Source organism: Chiloscyllium plagiosum, chromosome 28 (assembly GCF_004010195.1).
Source record: "Chiloscyllium plagiosum isolate BGI_BamShark_2017 chromosome 28, ASM401019v2, whole genome shotgun sequence".
Lineage (NCBI taxonomy): Eukaryota > Metazoa > Chordata > Chondrichthyes > Orectolobiformes > Hemiscylliidae > Chiloscyllium > Chiloscyllium plagiosum.
The window spans coordinates 40,661,164-40,677,415 of NC_057737.1; the positions used below are offsets into that span (position 1 = coordinate 40,661,164).

Here is a 16,252-nt window from a genome sequence, read left to right on the forward strand (position 1 = left end):
CAAAATTGGCCTTTCACCAATTTAGAACTTCAACTTTTAGATCTGGTCTATTCTCTTCCATCACTATTTTAAAACTAATAGAATTATGGTTGCCTGGCCCCAAATTGCTCCCCCACTGACACCTCAGTCACCTGCCCTGCCTTATTTCCCAAGAGTAGGTCAAGTTTTGCACCTTCACTAGTAGGTACATCCACATACGGAATCAGAAAGTTGTCTTGTACGCACTTAATAAATTCCTCTCCATCTAAATCTTTAACACTATGGCAGTCCCAGTCTATGTTTGGAAAGCTGTAGCATTTGTATCCTGGAACATTAAGCTGCCACTCCTGCCCATCCCTGAGCCATGTTTCTGTAATTGCTATGATATTCCAGTCCCATGTTCCTAACCATGCCTGGAGTTCATCTGCCTCCCCTGTTTGGCATCCTGTTATGTAACTTCAACTTTAAGCAGCAAACTGCATTTTACAGTTATCTCAGCACAATTTCAAAGTTAGACATTCTTACAAAACAGTCCTGTCCATCACTATTCATTGTCCTGCTTAGGGGAGAAAGTGAGGACTGCAGATGCTGGAGATCAGAGTTGAGTGTGGTGTTGGAAAAGCACAGCAGGTCAGGCAGCATTCGAGGACCAGGAGAATTGACGTTTCTGGTATAAGCCATTCATCAGGAATGAGGCTTGTGTGCTGGGGGGCTGAGAGATAAATGGGAGGGGTGTGGGGCTGGGGTGAAGGTAGCTGGGAAAGCGATAGGTCGTAGGTCGGAGAGGAGGGTGAAGCGGATAGGTGGGAAGAAAGATGGACAGGTCGAAAAGGCGGTGCGGAGTTGGAGGCTTGGGACTGGGACAAGGTGGGGGAAGAGGAAATGAGGAAACTGGTGAAATCCACATTGATCCCAACAGGGTCCCCAAGCTGAATATGAGGTGTCCTTCGCAAGGCGTCAGGTGGTTAGGGTTTGGTGATGAAGGAGGCACAGGACCTGCATGTCCTTGGTGAAGTGAGAGGGGAATTTGAAGTGAAGTGTTCAGCCACGGGGCAGTGGGGTTGGTTGGTGCTGGTGTCCTGCTAATGTAAGGCAAGAATGAGCAAATGATTGCGTCTCATTTTAGCGTGCAGAGGAACCTCGATTATCCGAACGAGATGGGCAGGCACTATTTCATTCAGATAAGGAGGCTGGTACAATTGCAACTGATTATTCAGTTAATTGATTCAATCCCTCTCCTCTGGGACTCGGAATTTTCTGAAGTTCCCTATTTCCTCGCTCTACCTGCCTTGCTCCCTCTCTATGTCTCAGGGCTAGTATCTGAGCAGAGACACCCTTGTGTGTAAGGGACCTGCAATATTGCTGAAGCCTCCTTCCATTTCAATGGGATTGACACAGTGAGGACTTGCTAAATCTGCTCCCCATTCAGAAGACTAGGTAATAGCACACTGCGCACGAGCCCCCCAACCCCCTGTCTGTCCAACCCTGCCCCCTTCCACCCCCACCCTCCGTCTGCCCCCACAACCCCGTCCAACCTTCCCCCTCCCAGTCCACCTCCCCGAACCCTGAGACAGAGAGAGCAGTCAGTCAGTTGAAGATGGTGCCTGTGCTTCCATCGATGTCTGGGACTGTTCTTGACAGCACTTCAGTAAGCCGAATTCAGTTATAATCATTGTAAACAAAAGACGCAATCAGTGTTGAAACACCTCTTTGATGAATGTTTCTATCGGGATCTTCTTTGGATAATCCAAAATTCAGATAATTGATATTTGGATAATTGAGGTTCCTCTGCAGTTATCAGATAGAACGTACAGCACATTAAACTTAAATTGTGACATGCGCTGTAGTTGTTCATGCTATTCTTTCTATTCACAGCATGGAGTGTGTAAATTTCACATCATCATCTGAGCCATCCTCCAATGTGACCTCCCCATTCACCTGCCTATTTGATTTGTTCACTATTTAAATATTTCCATATAGAGGTTTAAAGTGTCAAATGTGTTTCTTAATTCCTCCAATCCCCATCCCTCCTAAATAAAATCCATTCTAAAGAAGGGGTGACACGGTGGCTCAATGGTTAGCACTGCTGCCTCACAGCACCAGGAACCCAGGTTTAATTCTGATCTTGGATGACTGGAGTTCATACATTCCCCACCGTGTCTGTGTGGGTTTGCTCTGGGTGCTCCTGTTTCCTCCCACAGTTCAAAGATGTGCAGGTTAAGTGGACTGGTCATGGGAAATATTGGGTTACAGAGATTGAGGCGGGGGTACGGATGACATTCTTCAGACAGTCAATAGGCTGAATTGTCTCTATCTGTACCATAGGGACGCTATGAATCTAAGACTCCTCAAACCTTAAAATGATTTTAAATCCTCAAGTGCTGTGGAGAGGTTAATGGATTGGTGCAATGGCTCCCAAACCTGGGTCACAATGCCAGTTGGGATCATAGCAAGGGCAAACTGGGTCATGAAAAATTAAGTTTATCCCTGGCTCCCTTGTATTGTCCAGGCAGTAACCAATTACAACACAAACACCCAACGTTCTGATCAGGCATGCTGTGAGATAACTAACTATGTAAATATGCATCCTGCAGTTGCTTTTCCCAAGCGTTGAAGGAGTCAGATGTGGAGCCAGCTCCTAGCAGCAGACTTATTGTAAAAGGCTGAAGGTTTTCATTACACATTCACATATTTATTTTCTATATTATATGCTGACCTACAACTGGCAAACTTTAATAATTATATCCCAGATGTTATTATGTTGCTTTTTGCTTTCTGTCTCTGTTCGCATTTGGACTCACGTTAACTCAAAGAGTTAAAATAGGTTTGTTTTGGAAAATAATTTGTGAAGTGCTGGTTTAGTGCTTAGACATTCACCTCTAGGACTGGGTTTGAGTCCCGATCAGACTGTTGGAATGAACATTGCCCAAGAATGTTGAGTTGGAATGCTACATGATAGCAAGTTGAATTACCCAAAAAAAAAAATCAATCAGCTGGTGTCCATAACACAAAACAAAATTCACAACTTTAGTCAGGTCACGGGAGTTTGGTGCAGAACTGCGTTAATATAGACGATGGTTAATCACAGGAAATGGGGTCTGAGCCTTCACCATTCTATATTGTGGGTTTATGTTTTACTGTATAGCGTCACAGTCTTTACTGATGTACTTCCATTGGATTAATACACAACAGACAGTGACAATAGCTTTTGCAAAGTAGAGGTAGCAGCAGTCTGACGGGATGCAGTGAAACCAATATTTTGCTTACCTTTAGGGTTGGCAGTAAGAATGTCCTTCGCTATAGCAACTTTTCCAATGACATCATCGCGGCTAATTTCAATGATAAAAGATAGGAAGTTAGCGAGACCATTGCTGTTTAATATTGCAGTACAAGAATCAGCATTAAGCTAGGAATTAATCTTAAAAGTTACCTGATTGCATCCTCATCCATCACATAGAAGGAAATGGAGTGGAAGGTACTGGGAAGATGGACATTGTACTCTTCTCCCCAGAATGGAGACAGTGTCTTCCATATTGTTGCAGTTCTATGGAAATAAATATTGCATATTCACAAAAAATTGCTATTGCAAATTTTATGGCATCGCTCACCCTTTTCTTCAAAGCCCTGCCTCATACATAAAAAGCAACTTCCTCCTGACAATTAGAGTTATGCCTCTGCACCTCATTTCTTTTTTCTAGCCAAGGTTTGAATGTTTAGCATTGCGGTGCTGTCTAGTTTCTCATCCACATGAGGGTCAGTCTGGATCTTAAGTGTTGACAGCTTGACCAATGAACTAAGAACAGACAGGATCTGGAATGGAGTCTGAGACTTTCAGGTTCATAAGGACTCAACAATCACTGGTTTTGAGGCATCTGGCCCAGCAGATGTTTACTGTCATTTCAAAACAAAAGAGGTTTCATTTTGCATGATCAGAGGAATGTAATGTTAAAAAGGGGAACAAAGTTAAATCCTCATTGCACCAGGTCCTCAATAGGTAGAATTAAATTTAGCCAAGGCTGATCTATAGAGGAATGGCCCATAATTTGAGCAAATATCACAAAAGATAAAAACCATCAGGATAGTAGACTCTAATTTCAAACATGCTGAGCTCCGATCCACAGAGACTGTCCCAAAATTAAGTGGTGCCTTTATCCAGACTGTCCTGATCACCATGACAACCAAACCATCCAAACTCTGAGGGCAGCAAAGATGTGAAGCTGATCTCCATTGTCAGTGGTTAATGCTAGCAGGAGCAAATGGAGGAACAATGGCTGTTCGACCAAAGATGAAAAGGTAACTTGGAAGCAACTCCATAATGGTTTAAGATATTTCAGAAATGCAAAGGAATGGAGAGGAAATATATAGTGTATGCTAAGGCATATAGTCTGAAGGCTGGGAGCATTAGGCAGAGCGCAGCCTGATCTTTTGTTAGAAAATGGGTGACGGTCAAGATCCATAACATTTAACTATAATATTATAATGGGTTAAAGAGGAGATTTCACTAACTGCACCATGAATCCAACCCTCCTGACACTGCAGCCACTTCAAAGATACTGACAAAGATGTCCTTCCCCAAATGGTCATCAGCTCCAGCTCCCGGCTTCTACATACCTCATTCACGTTGCTCCTCAAATATCTGCTGTGCATCTGTCCACCACTCCCAGCCCTTCATCATGCCCCCACTTCACCCAGAAACCTTCTCTAGCCCCATTCCCTTCCAGTCTCAAAGTACACTCTCCTTCCAACAAGTCAAATCTGATCAATAACTTCATACATGAAGGCTTCCTCTGTACAAGCCAGATGACATCCTGTTCAGACAGATGTCCAGGTTTGAAAATGGGGTCTGAACCTTTGCCATTGTGTGGTGTGGGCTTTAGCTCTATTACATACCATTACACTCATTGCTGATCTGTTTGTCCATCTGGTCATTACTCAATAAACCATGCCAAATGCTTCTGCAAAGTAGAGGAGGCAGCAGTGCACAGGAATGAATTGAACTGAACAAAACATTATTTGGGGAGTGTTGGATTGAGGGGTCAGTAAGGCCAGTCTTGATGGACTGTCCCTCAACTTTTCCCAGGAGGCTCGTGTCCCCCTGCTGGCCTGCAGCATGAAGATCATGGCAGCGCTATGTCGAGGCACCTTCAAAGACGGATTTGTGTTCTGGGGACTAACTTGCTGCCAGTATAGCACTGCACCTGCCCCAAGTCATCTGGGGACACAAGTGGCCCTCGACTGGGCCTTTAAATGGCTCACAACACCCAATGGGCAGTTGTGCTGCCAGGGTTCCTGCCACTAGTAACGTGATTCAGTGCCAGGAAAACACTAGGGTTTCTTCCTGACTCCTTCCTCCACAGGATTCCCAGCCATTGCACTTCCCAGTCCATCTCCAAAAGGTTGAGAAAATGTAGCCCATGATCTCTGAAATGTACATCAGCTGCATCAGTGAAGTGTGTGGGAGAAATACCAATGTAAGTGCACAGCATCAGTGTTTGCCATTTTGAGCTGAACAGAATGGTGTCTATCGTATTGGAGAGTCACATTTCACAAAAGTTTACACATTTTCCCAGTGTCTGCATGGGTTTCATCTGGGTGCTCCCGTTTCCTCCCGCAGTGCAAAGATGTGCAGGTTAAGTGGATCGGCTAGGCTAAATTGCCCATAGTGTCCAGGGGTGTGCAAGCAAAGTATACTAGCCGTGAGAAATGCAGGGTCACAGGAAAAGTTGTGGGGTTGGGTCTCCGTGGGATGTTCTTTGCGGGGTCAATATGGACTCAATGGGCCAAATGGCCTGGCTCCTATACTGTAAGGAATTCTATGATTCTAAGAAAAGGTCTCTAGGAAACTCAGTCCGGACCATCTATATTTATTGGTCAGACCATTATATTCCAAACTTCAAGAGTATGTTAACTTGTGACAACAGTTTGAACACATGTTAGAAGCGTAACTTGCAATTTAGTTGCAGCAAGAAGGTGTTATGAAATGTTGTACATGTTGAACACTGACTGAAACCAAGGAGCTTCATGCACTGCCGCAAGGTTCGTTTGCCTTGGCCTTCAAGTGATTCAGGAATTTATTTCACACATTATCATTTCTCAATTTATGAGCAGATTAAATGGCTAGAGAGAGTGTGATGTGACCAGCCATGTGTATGAAATCAGGCTGAATGAGATTATGAAACCACTCAAAGAGCACGGTGACAGTATCTGGAGAGTGAAGCAATCTCCAATCTAGACCACTTACAGGATATTTTTCCATTTTTTTGGGCAAAGGTAATAAACTTGATTTGAAGCAGCTGCACGCTTGTATTAAATAACAGCTTGAGGTGACACATGGATGGATTAAAAGGTCAGCCATTTAAATCGACAGTATCCATTCTGTGTGTATATAACTCCACCAGAGATTAAAAACTACCCAATTGGTTCTAATCCATTAAATAAACTTACTGTCCCTGTGGCACATTTAGAGTCCACAGTGACTGTAAACCACCATCACATCACTCAATTGCAAAGAGCACATTTTCATGGTACAGACAATGCTTTCAATGCCTTGGACTGTACAGCCACTGATGTGCATTTCTTGAACATTAAAAGGCTTCAACCTTTCAAGGATAAAGGATGAGATTTGCACCCAGTAACAACTGAACAGAATATGAATTGATGCAACGCAGTTCCTCAGTAAACTTAGGTTAGTCGGTTGCCCAGACATGAGTCACTGAGGATTCACTGCCATGTCAGATATTGCTTCAAGATATCAATTCTAAAAGATGTCAGAGGCTGCCGTGATCCCATGACTCGTGTTTCTGTATTTAATTCTTTTGCGGAACCAGTTCCAGTATATGTGATTTAAATACCTTAAATATCATCCTCTGTAAGGTCCAGTGGGGAGCCACTCAAAGTATCTTAGCTAACTTCAATTTCCTCAGCACATGGATCCACTCAGATTCACTAATACTACAAATGATGAACTAAGTCGTGCAAAAAAATTGAACACAAGTGATAAAAATAAATTTTTTAAAAAAGATTGGCTGTGGTTCAGTCAAACTACATAATCTTCTGATTCAGAAGATTGAGTTTGTATGAACACACAGAGTAGGAACAAAAATATACTATTCAGCCTCTCGAAACCACTTCTGCACAAAATTAAGGCTGACAAAATCAGTGTGGTAAAAGGAGAGTGCTTCACTGTTGGCTATATTGTCTTTCAAATGCAACATTTCCCAGAGTACACCAATGATCACAGTACTTTCTGATAAAGAGCAGGGTAACTCTCCCCAGCATCTGGTCAAAGCCATAGAACGTACTCTGGATGAAGAATTTTAATGTCCATCACCAAGTACAGCTCATTAACCACCATGATTGACTGAGCCTAAGACTATAGCAGACTGCACCAGACGGTGAAAGAACCAACGAGAGCTAAAAAAAATCTACTTAATTTCATTCTCACTAATACACTTGTCACAGATGGCCAATATCTGGGATAACCACCACATAGTCCTCATGGACTCTAAGTGCGATCTTCACATCCTCCATCCTTTCACTATTACTGTGCTAAATGGGACAGATGGGAGTAGCTTGAAAACAGATCTGATGACTCAAAACAGAAATTTGTCACACACTGAATTTCTACTGCAGAATTCTATTCACCTATCCATAACCTCATGGTCCCACACACCAGCATATCCCTCAGTGGTACAATTAGGAGTCTAACTTTCTCTTGTGACCACAGTATTTATGTAGCTGCTCTGGTCAATGGTAATCCTCAGATTTAATGATAGGGTATTCAGCTGTGGGAACACCATTGAACGTCATGGGGAGATGATTAGATTCTGGTGCTGGATAAAGGTATTGCCTGAGATGTTAGTGTTGGAAATTGCCCTCACAAGCTGGGCTTTGCCATTATTGCAGGTGAGGAGATTCACAAAGCCACCTCTTCCCACTGCTTATTTAATTATTCATTTTCATTTGCAACAGGAGATGCCAGGAGCTCTGCCTGTATATGAGATGACAACCTTTGAAGTTGTCATGTACAACAGACCATGTGGATAGTAGGCACTGGAAGTAACAGCTAGATCGCACAAACAATGGATAGATCAAAGCTTGACAATTCTTCCACTTCCTGTTGCAAATGAATAATTAAATAAACAGTGGGAAGAGGTGGCTTTGTGAATCTCCTCATCTGCAATAATGGCAAAGCCCAGCTTGTGAGGGCAATTTCCAACACTAACATCTCAGGCAATATCTTTATCCAGCACCAGAATCTAATCATGTCCCCATGACGTTCAATGGTGTTCCCACAGCTGAATACCCTATCATTAAATCTGAGGATTACCATTCATCAGAACAGCTACATAAATACTGTGGTCAGAAGAGAGAGTTAGAGGGTTGGAATTCTGTTGCAAGTACCTCATCACCAAATCCTTCCCACCAGTTATGGCTCAAATCAGGAATCTGATGGAATACTCCTTATTTGCCTGGAGGAGTGCAGCTTGAACAACACTTAAGGAGCCTGATGACCATCCAGTTCACAGGAAGAAACACTTGCCATTCTATGATTCTTCTGACAACGCCAGCACATAGAGTCATTGAGATGTACAGCATGGAAACAGACCCTTCGGTCCAACCTGTCCATGCCGACCAGATATCCCAACCCAATCCAGTCCCACCTGCCAGTACCCGGTCCATATCCCTCCAAACCCTTCCTATTCATATACCCATCCAAATGCCTCTTAAATGTTGCAATTGTACCAGCCTCCACCACATCCCCTGGCAACTCATTCCATACACGTACCACCCTCTGCATGAAAAGGTTGCCCCTGAGGTCTCTTTTATATCTTTCCCCTCTCACCCTAAACCTATGCCCTCTAGTTCTGGACTCCCCAACCCCAGGGAAAAGATTTTGCCTATTTATCCTATCCATGCCCCTCAATTTTGTAAACCTCTATAAGGTCATCCCTCAGCCTCCGACACTCCAGGGAAAACAGTCCCAGCCTGTTCAGCCTCTCTCTGTAGCTCAGATCCTCCAACCCTGGCAACATCCTTGTAAATCATTGTCATTGTTGTAATGCAGGAAAGTAGGTGGGTGCGGAATCAACAAGCCACCTGACCACCTCGATCAGTGTGTACCATCAACAAAATCCACCAAGTAACATAACAAGGATTCTCTGACAGCACCTTCCAAACCGGCAACCTCCACCAACTAGAAGGGTATGGACAGAAAATTCATGGGGACATCACCAACCGTTCCCCAGAAAAGTTATACACCAACCTGACATGTAACTACATCCCTGCTTCTTTACAATCACTGGGTCAGAATCTGAATCCTCCTCCAAAACAAAACTGCAGGTACCTTCACAGTGGTTCAAGTCAGCTCACTACCACCTTCTCACAGGCAGTTAGAGACAAGCTGTACTTGTTTGTCTCACCAGAAATGCCTACATCCCTTGAATGAATGAATAAACAGAAATGACAATTAGTAACTCCATTCTGTAGGGACTCCCACGTTGCAATCTACCACTATAGCATAGAGTAGTTGGAATCTCCCATTGCATTCTGTATTCTACACACTCCTCATTTGCTCTGTATTCTATACCATTCCCTCTCAATAGAATTACTGTTAGAAGTGAAACCACTATCATAGATACACCCAAAAGTGGACTCTCCAAACAAAACGTAGTCCCAAACCACATACATCACAAAACCTAATGTAAAGCTTTGAGATGCTCAAAGTAAACACTGTATCTGAAAATGGCAGTGAATGATAGGCCATCACTGAATTCCTTTTTGTCCAAGTCAGTAGGACATTTGAATTGCCAACAACAACCCTATGTAGTCCCTGCAGCCTGCTTCCATCCGGATGCAACATGGCTTGGTATGGCAATTACTCTGCCCAGGACTGTAAAAAACTACAGAGAGATGCAAATGCAGCCCAGTCCATCACCAAGCCAACCTTTCATTCACTGATTCCATCTATACTTCCCACAACCTTGGAAAGACAGCCAACATAATCAAAGACCCTTCCTTATAATCTTCTTCAACCTATTCCTTCGGGCAGAAGATACAAAAACTTAAATATACAGACCCACAGATTTAAGAACAGCTTCTTTCCTGCTGTTATTATACTTCTGAATGGGCCTCTCAAATTTCAAACCTAATGTTGACCTCACTTTGTAAGCACCTTCTCTGCATTTGTGACATTGTATTCCTCGCTCTGTTCTATCACCATAATGCACTTTGTATGGTATGATCTGCCTGTACTGCATGCAAAACAAAACGTTTCACTATACCTAGGTACATGAGACAATAGTAAATTAAATCAAATCAACACTGTTCAGGGTGCAGGTCCAAATATATGTACACAACCATCCCCACACAGCCCAACAGACACACAGCCTGAATCCCACAGGAATCCAGAACATGTGCAGACATCAAAACCCTATGCTCAACCCTACAGTGTTGTTTTGAACAGGTTTGACTGCGCATCTACTGAACTTGTAACATCAGCTCCATTGTTATTTCTAGCTTCAACCTCAGTTTGCACAGGTTGCAGCTGTTTTGGTGCTGACTAACATCTCAGTTCGTTTTTCAAAATTGTCAGGAGTATTTTTAAAGCACCATAAAATTACCAATATGAACATGGGGACACCTGGAAAAGATGCCAGTTACTTAGATATCTTTATAAATTGCATGATAATCCAAAAGGGACAATGAATAAATTCAGCAAAGGACATCTTGACCTCCAACCTGTACTCCAGGCACATTGTCCTCACACTGTGTAAACATACATTCCAAAGCAGCTCCAAGCTTCTCAGAGTGGAATCAAATATTATAAACAGTAATACAAGCCAACGAATAGTTTCAAGGCTGTAATCTAAGCTTCAGAATTCATTACAAATTACCTCCTTCTATGTTTATTTGAATTCCTAACACACATTGTTACAAAAGACACAACTCCAGATTCAATAAATTAAATAATGAAACAAAATGACATAAAATAAAAGAAGCAGGATGATTAATTAGCTGTTTAAAAAGGACAGAGCAGCTGAATCTAGTTTCCATATCAGAAGAGGGCAGAGACAAGGACAAGGGCCAGGGCAGTACTGGTAACTCCTGACCCTGGCATGTGCGTGTGTCTGTGTAGCCCTTGTCCCAGTAACCCACCACCGGTGATCAAACCTAGCACACAGAATGGGTTACCCACATATGTTCTCCACAGAACCAGAACACACATCACCATTGTTTATCCAAGAGGGCAAAAACTGCCTGACAAAAGGAGACAGAAAGACAACTCAAAGGATAGATCTCTACAGCTAGCCTTTTGACAAAGCAAAGTGAATTTCTTACCTGATAATTGTCTCATTGTCAATTCGTACAATGCAGTATGGATCACTGCTTCCTGTCCTGAAAACAGAGGGAGAGCTGAGCTGAGTATTTCTTGTTTGTGTCAGTGTTCCTATTTACAAAGATGATGCTCAAACATGAATTAAACAAGTAGCTCACAGGGAAAAAAAGACTTACCTTCATAATGGATGCCATCACTCCCCTCAAACATGTTCAAGAATTTTAGACACTGGATTACATCATGCACTTATTGTAAGAGTAACAATGGGAGGCATTTTGTACATAGCATGATCCCATAAACCCCAAAGAGGTGAAACACGAGTTAAATCACTTTGATTGGTGTTGATTGAAGAAAGGGTTCAAATCAAGACATTAGGAAGAGCTCCTTACTCATATTCCAATAGGATGACAGTCTCAGTTTGCAAGCTCATCCAGAACTTCAATGGCAGCACAATTATGTGGTCATGTCCTTCAGCTGAGCTTAAAATCACAACCTCCCAGCTCACATGCTTCCAAACTAAGCTGAGAAACACCCAATACTCAATGTGGATTTTAGCAAGGCCTTTGACAAGGTGCCTCATGGCTGGCTGGTACAGAAGGTGAAGTCACATGGGATCCATAACTGGCTTAGTGACAGAAGACAGAGAGTAGCGGTGAAAGGGTGATTTTCTGACTGGAGATCTGTGAGCAGTGGTCTTCCACAGGGAACAGTGCTGGGACCCTTGTCGTTTATAATATAGACAAATGATTTGGAGAAAAACGTGAGTGGTTTAATTAGTAAGTGGATGACAAAAAGATTGGGGGAGCTGGAATAATGAGGAGGATTGTCAAAGGATACAGCAGGATATAAATAGGGTGAGAGATATGGCAGATGGAATTTAATGCAGACAAATACAAAGGGATGCATTTTAAAAGTTCTAATGTAGGAGGTAAATGACATAATCCTTAGAAGTATTAACATACAGGAGGATCATGTTCAGGTCCACAGTACCCCGAAAGTGGCAACACCGGTGGATAAAGTGGTCAAGAAGTCATATAGCATATTTGCCTTCATCCATCAGGGAACAGGGTATAAAAATTGGCAATCATTTTGTAGCCCTATAAAACTTTAGTTAGGTCACATTTGGAATATTGTGTTGTTCTGGTTGCCACAGTACCAGAAGGATGTGGAGGCTTTGGAGAGGGTACAGAAATAGTTTACCAGGATAGTGCCTGGTTTGGAGGGTACTAGCTGTGAGGAAAGATTGGACAAATTCGTGTTTTCACTTGAATGCTGGAGGCTAAGGAGCAACTTGAAAAAGTTATGAGAGGCACAGATAGAATGGATAGTGTGAGTTTTTTTCCTAGGATAGAAATATTAATTATGAGGGAATGTAGGTTTAAGGTAATAATGAGTAAATGTAAAGGAGATGTAAGGGGCAAGATTTTTAATAAGTGCTTGGAATGCACTGTGAGAGGAGGTGGTGAAGCAGATTTAATAATAACATTTTAAGAAGCACCTTGATGGAATATATCAATAGGCATGGAATAGAGGGATATGGACCACATATAGATAAAAGATTTTAGTTTAAAAAAGTGTCATGTTTTGGTACTAGCTTGGTGAGCCTGTTCCAGTGCTGTACTTTCTTTGTTCTCTTTGAATAGCTTTTTAATACATTACAGGATATGCAGTATACGCCAAATTCTTCAGCCTGAAGGACCGATAACATGATCACTGGAGACATTTAATAAGTATCAAAATCAACATTCAGTACAAAATCTTTCCATGTGATTCTTGGGGAAGTAATCTGATATTTCCTAACTTCATTAAAATGGCTCTGCCCAGATTTTGGTCAATTATTTAACATCTAAAAGTACTTAAATTGCTGCTTCACACTTAGCTTGCTACAAACATTCAAATAACTACCTCCTGTGGATTTATGTGAAGGCAGGAGTCTACAGTCATTTAATGCAATTAGAGTTCTTCTACCACAAAGGTACAAATGTGCTGAACTAGTTTCTATCTTGGTCAGGGGAACACATTTAATGTATGTGTATATGCAGGGACTTGAAGTGAATTCTTTTTTCACAGACGGTCCTTCTGTGAACTTCCTAGTCAACTGTAAATAACTATAAGTGAACTTCAACTGGAAGTTTTTGGGTTTGAATTAATTGTAGTTTGTTGGTACACAAAGGTGGTTGGTGACCTTTTTAAGATTAGATTACTTACAGTGTAGAAACAGACCCTTCGGCCCAACAAGTCCACACCTACCCGCAGTCCACACCGACCCGCAACCCACCCAGACCCATTCCCCTACACCTAACACTAGGGGCAATTTAGCATGACCAATTCACCTAACCTGCACATCTGTTGGACTGTGGGAGGAACCAGAGCAAACTCCACATAGTCAGTTGCCTGAGGCGGGAATTGAACCCGGGTCTCTGGCATTGTGAGGTAGCAGTGCTAACCACTGTGACACCGTGCCGCCTATAAATTATCTGAAAGCAGGTAGGTGTTCTTCCCCCCCCCCCCCTGAATAGGTAGGAGCAGAGTCTTTTAATAGCTTTAAGGCAGAGGTTGCGTCTTGGTAAGGAAGTGGAAGAAAGGTTATCAATGGTGGGATAGAATGTGGAGAATTCAAATCAGCCTTGATCATACAATAATGGGAAAGGCTTAAACAGCGAAATAACCTTTCCCTGCTCCAACTTTGTGTGTCTATATGTGTGAATGATTGAAACAAAACCACAAAAATATACCTTAATGTCGAGCACAATACTTGCTTCGAGCCAAGGCACTGAACAGTTTCAGCCATGTTAGTTTGAAACCACATCCCAATAAGTAACATTAGAAGTACAACATTTCAAAACAACTTCAGTACTTCAGGTCTGCTGCTGCTTCAATGCCCTCAACATCAGGGCCTGGCTTCAGCTCCCAATCAACAAATGGAACCTCTGAATTTGGTCCACTTAAAACAAAAAAAACTTCGCAGGGAGGTAGATTACCACATCCATTTCATCACCATTGACCTATTGAAAATTCCTACTGAACATCACCAACAATGGGAGTATCTGGGCTGCAGTGACTCATGGTTCAGCTTGGCAGGGTATATTAGGAATGGACAGCAAATGGCACAGGGTGTATAAGCTAGTGTTGTGTGTGTGTGTGTGTGTGTGTGTATATATGTGTGTGTGTGTGGTGGTAGCAATAATAGTAGGTAGGACAGGTCATAGTCATACTGAAACCAATGTCTGTTCACAAAAGTTACAGAAGTGACCAAACATCTGGGTTGTAAAGATGGCTTTTCAGAAGAAATTTTAAAGTGGTTGAAAACTAAAAGGATAAATATACAGAGAGAATTTGGGGTGGGGAGGAAAAAAAGGACAGAGATTGATGGCTTTCGGGAAGGGGATGAAGCAGTTTTAAGAAAACAAATGTGACAGTGAAAGGAGGACTGAGATGAGAGGAATTTCTTCAGTCAGAGGTTGGTGAATCTGTGGAAACCATTGCTAGAGAGGGCTGCATGGAATATCTTTCAGATGGATTCTTGATTAGTAAGGGGATCAAGTTTTACAGGGAAAGGCTGAAGAATGGCGTTGAGAAACATCTCAGCCATGATCGAATGGCGAAGCACACCAGATGGGCCGAATGGCCTAATTCTGCTCCAATATCTTATAGTCTTAAGCTATCAGCATCCACCTATTATTTACAATCTCTCCTCAGAAAGTAACATTGAAATAACTGCTTGAAGAAGTTCAGCTTTGTGAGCTAAAGAAGCAATGATGACAACACGGCTTGTTTATATTCCAACTTACATTCTTGGCATGAGCAACCGAGTGGTTGAGAAGGAACCCATACAGTAATGGCTGTACTTTATTTGGAAAAGGTTGCTATTTTAAGAGTGAAATATTCACGTATACACTGGAGATTCAAGACAGCGACCTAAGGTCCAAATAATAAATGTTATAATTGAATAAGATCTGCGACCCAATGGAACAGGTGATTGCTAAGTCAATAAAGGATTAAATTGGGGTGAATGGGTTATATAAATATGGGGAGCTAGTCATCAATGGAGGGTGAGTTTTATAAAGTGAGGTGAACTGAAATAAAACTCGCTCCTTCAGTGTGGATTTGAATTCTGATTAAATATTTTCTTCTACTGTGTAACAATAAATAGGGGATTCCGTATTTGAGAGGTTTCCCACAGTGCAGTGTGTTCAGATGATTAATCAAGGATCAAGTTTAAAGTACAGGTTTTGGATGACCAGAGGAATTAAGGACCTCCAGGTGTAGCACATGAGTTGTTGACTTGGTTATTGATGTCAGCAATATCCCCCAGAGATGTGGTTCTACTTATCAGTAAATGAAGTCCATGCAATACAAAACAAATTGGAGGAGATATTAGAGGATCAACTGTCCTAAGGAGATTAGATTTCTCTGTACTAAGAGCTGAAAGCATCAGGCACACAATGAATCTTGAAATTACAAGCAATTTTTTTTCAATCAATTTAAGGGACAGGAGATTTAAACGCCTCAAAGGCTTAATGGTTACTCAAAGCTTGTCCACTTTACATCCACTTTCATTTAAGTTCTTAACAATCCCAAAGGGCACTATATCTTGCCCAAAGGAATCCCATCGGCCTCTGGAAGCACTCGGGCGCCATTAACCATGCGGCCGCTGCAGCAACCGCCGCCGCAAACCATGACGTCACATCCGCCCCCACCGACCATGCAGCCTCCACGATCGCCGCCCAGACAACCGCCTCCACGATCGCCAGGAAGACCATCGCCGACAGATTCGCGGCCTCCGTGGGTCCACAACCACCAGGAACCACACCGTTTCTGCTATCGCCGCATCTACTTCCGCCCCCAGTGATGTCACTCGCCTGCACACCGACCACGCAGCATGCGTCTCCGCCCCTGCGCCGATCCCCGCCCCCACACCGATCCCCACCCTCA

General features: G+C 42.6%; 1 protein-coding gene across 1 annotated transcript in view; it reads right to left on the reverse strand.

Annotated features, from left to right (window-relative positions):
* rasa4 (RAS p21 protein activator 4) overlaps positions 1-16,252 on the reverse strand; it is a 253,310-nt gene that overhangs the window by 215,600 nt on the left and 21,458 nt on the right. The window contains exons 2-4 of the mRNA XM_043718928.1: positions 11,320-11,376; positions 3,410-3,523; positions 3,247-3,308 (exon numbers count right to left, since the gene is read on the reverse strand). Of these exons, the coding sequence (XP_043574863.1) occupies positions 3,247-3,308; positions 3,410-3,523; positions 11,320-11,376 (233 nt within the window). The remainder of the gene's footprint in view (positions 1-3,246; positions 3,309-3,409; positions 3,524-11,319; positions 11,377-16,252) is intronic.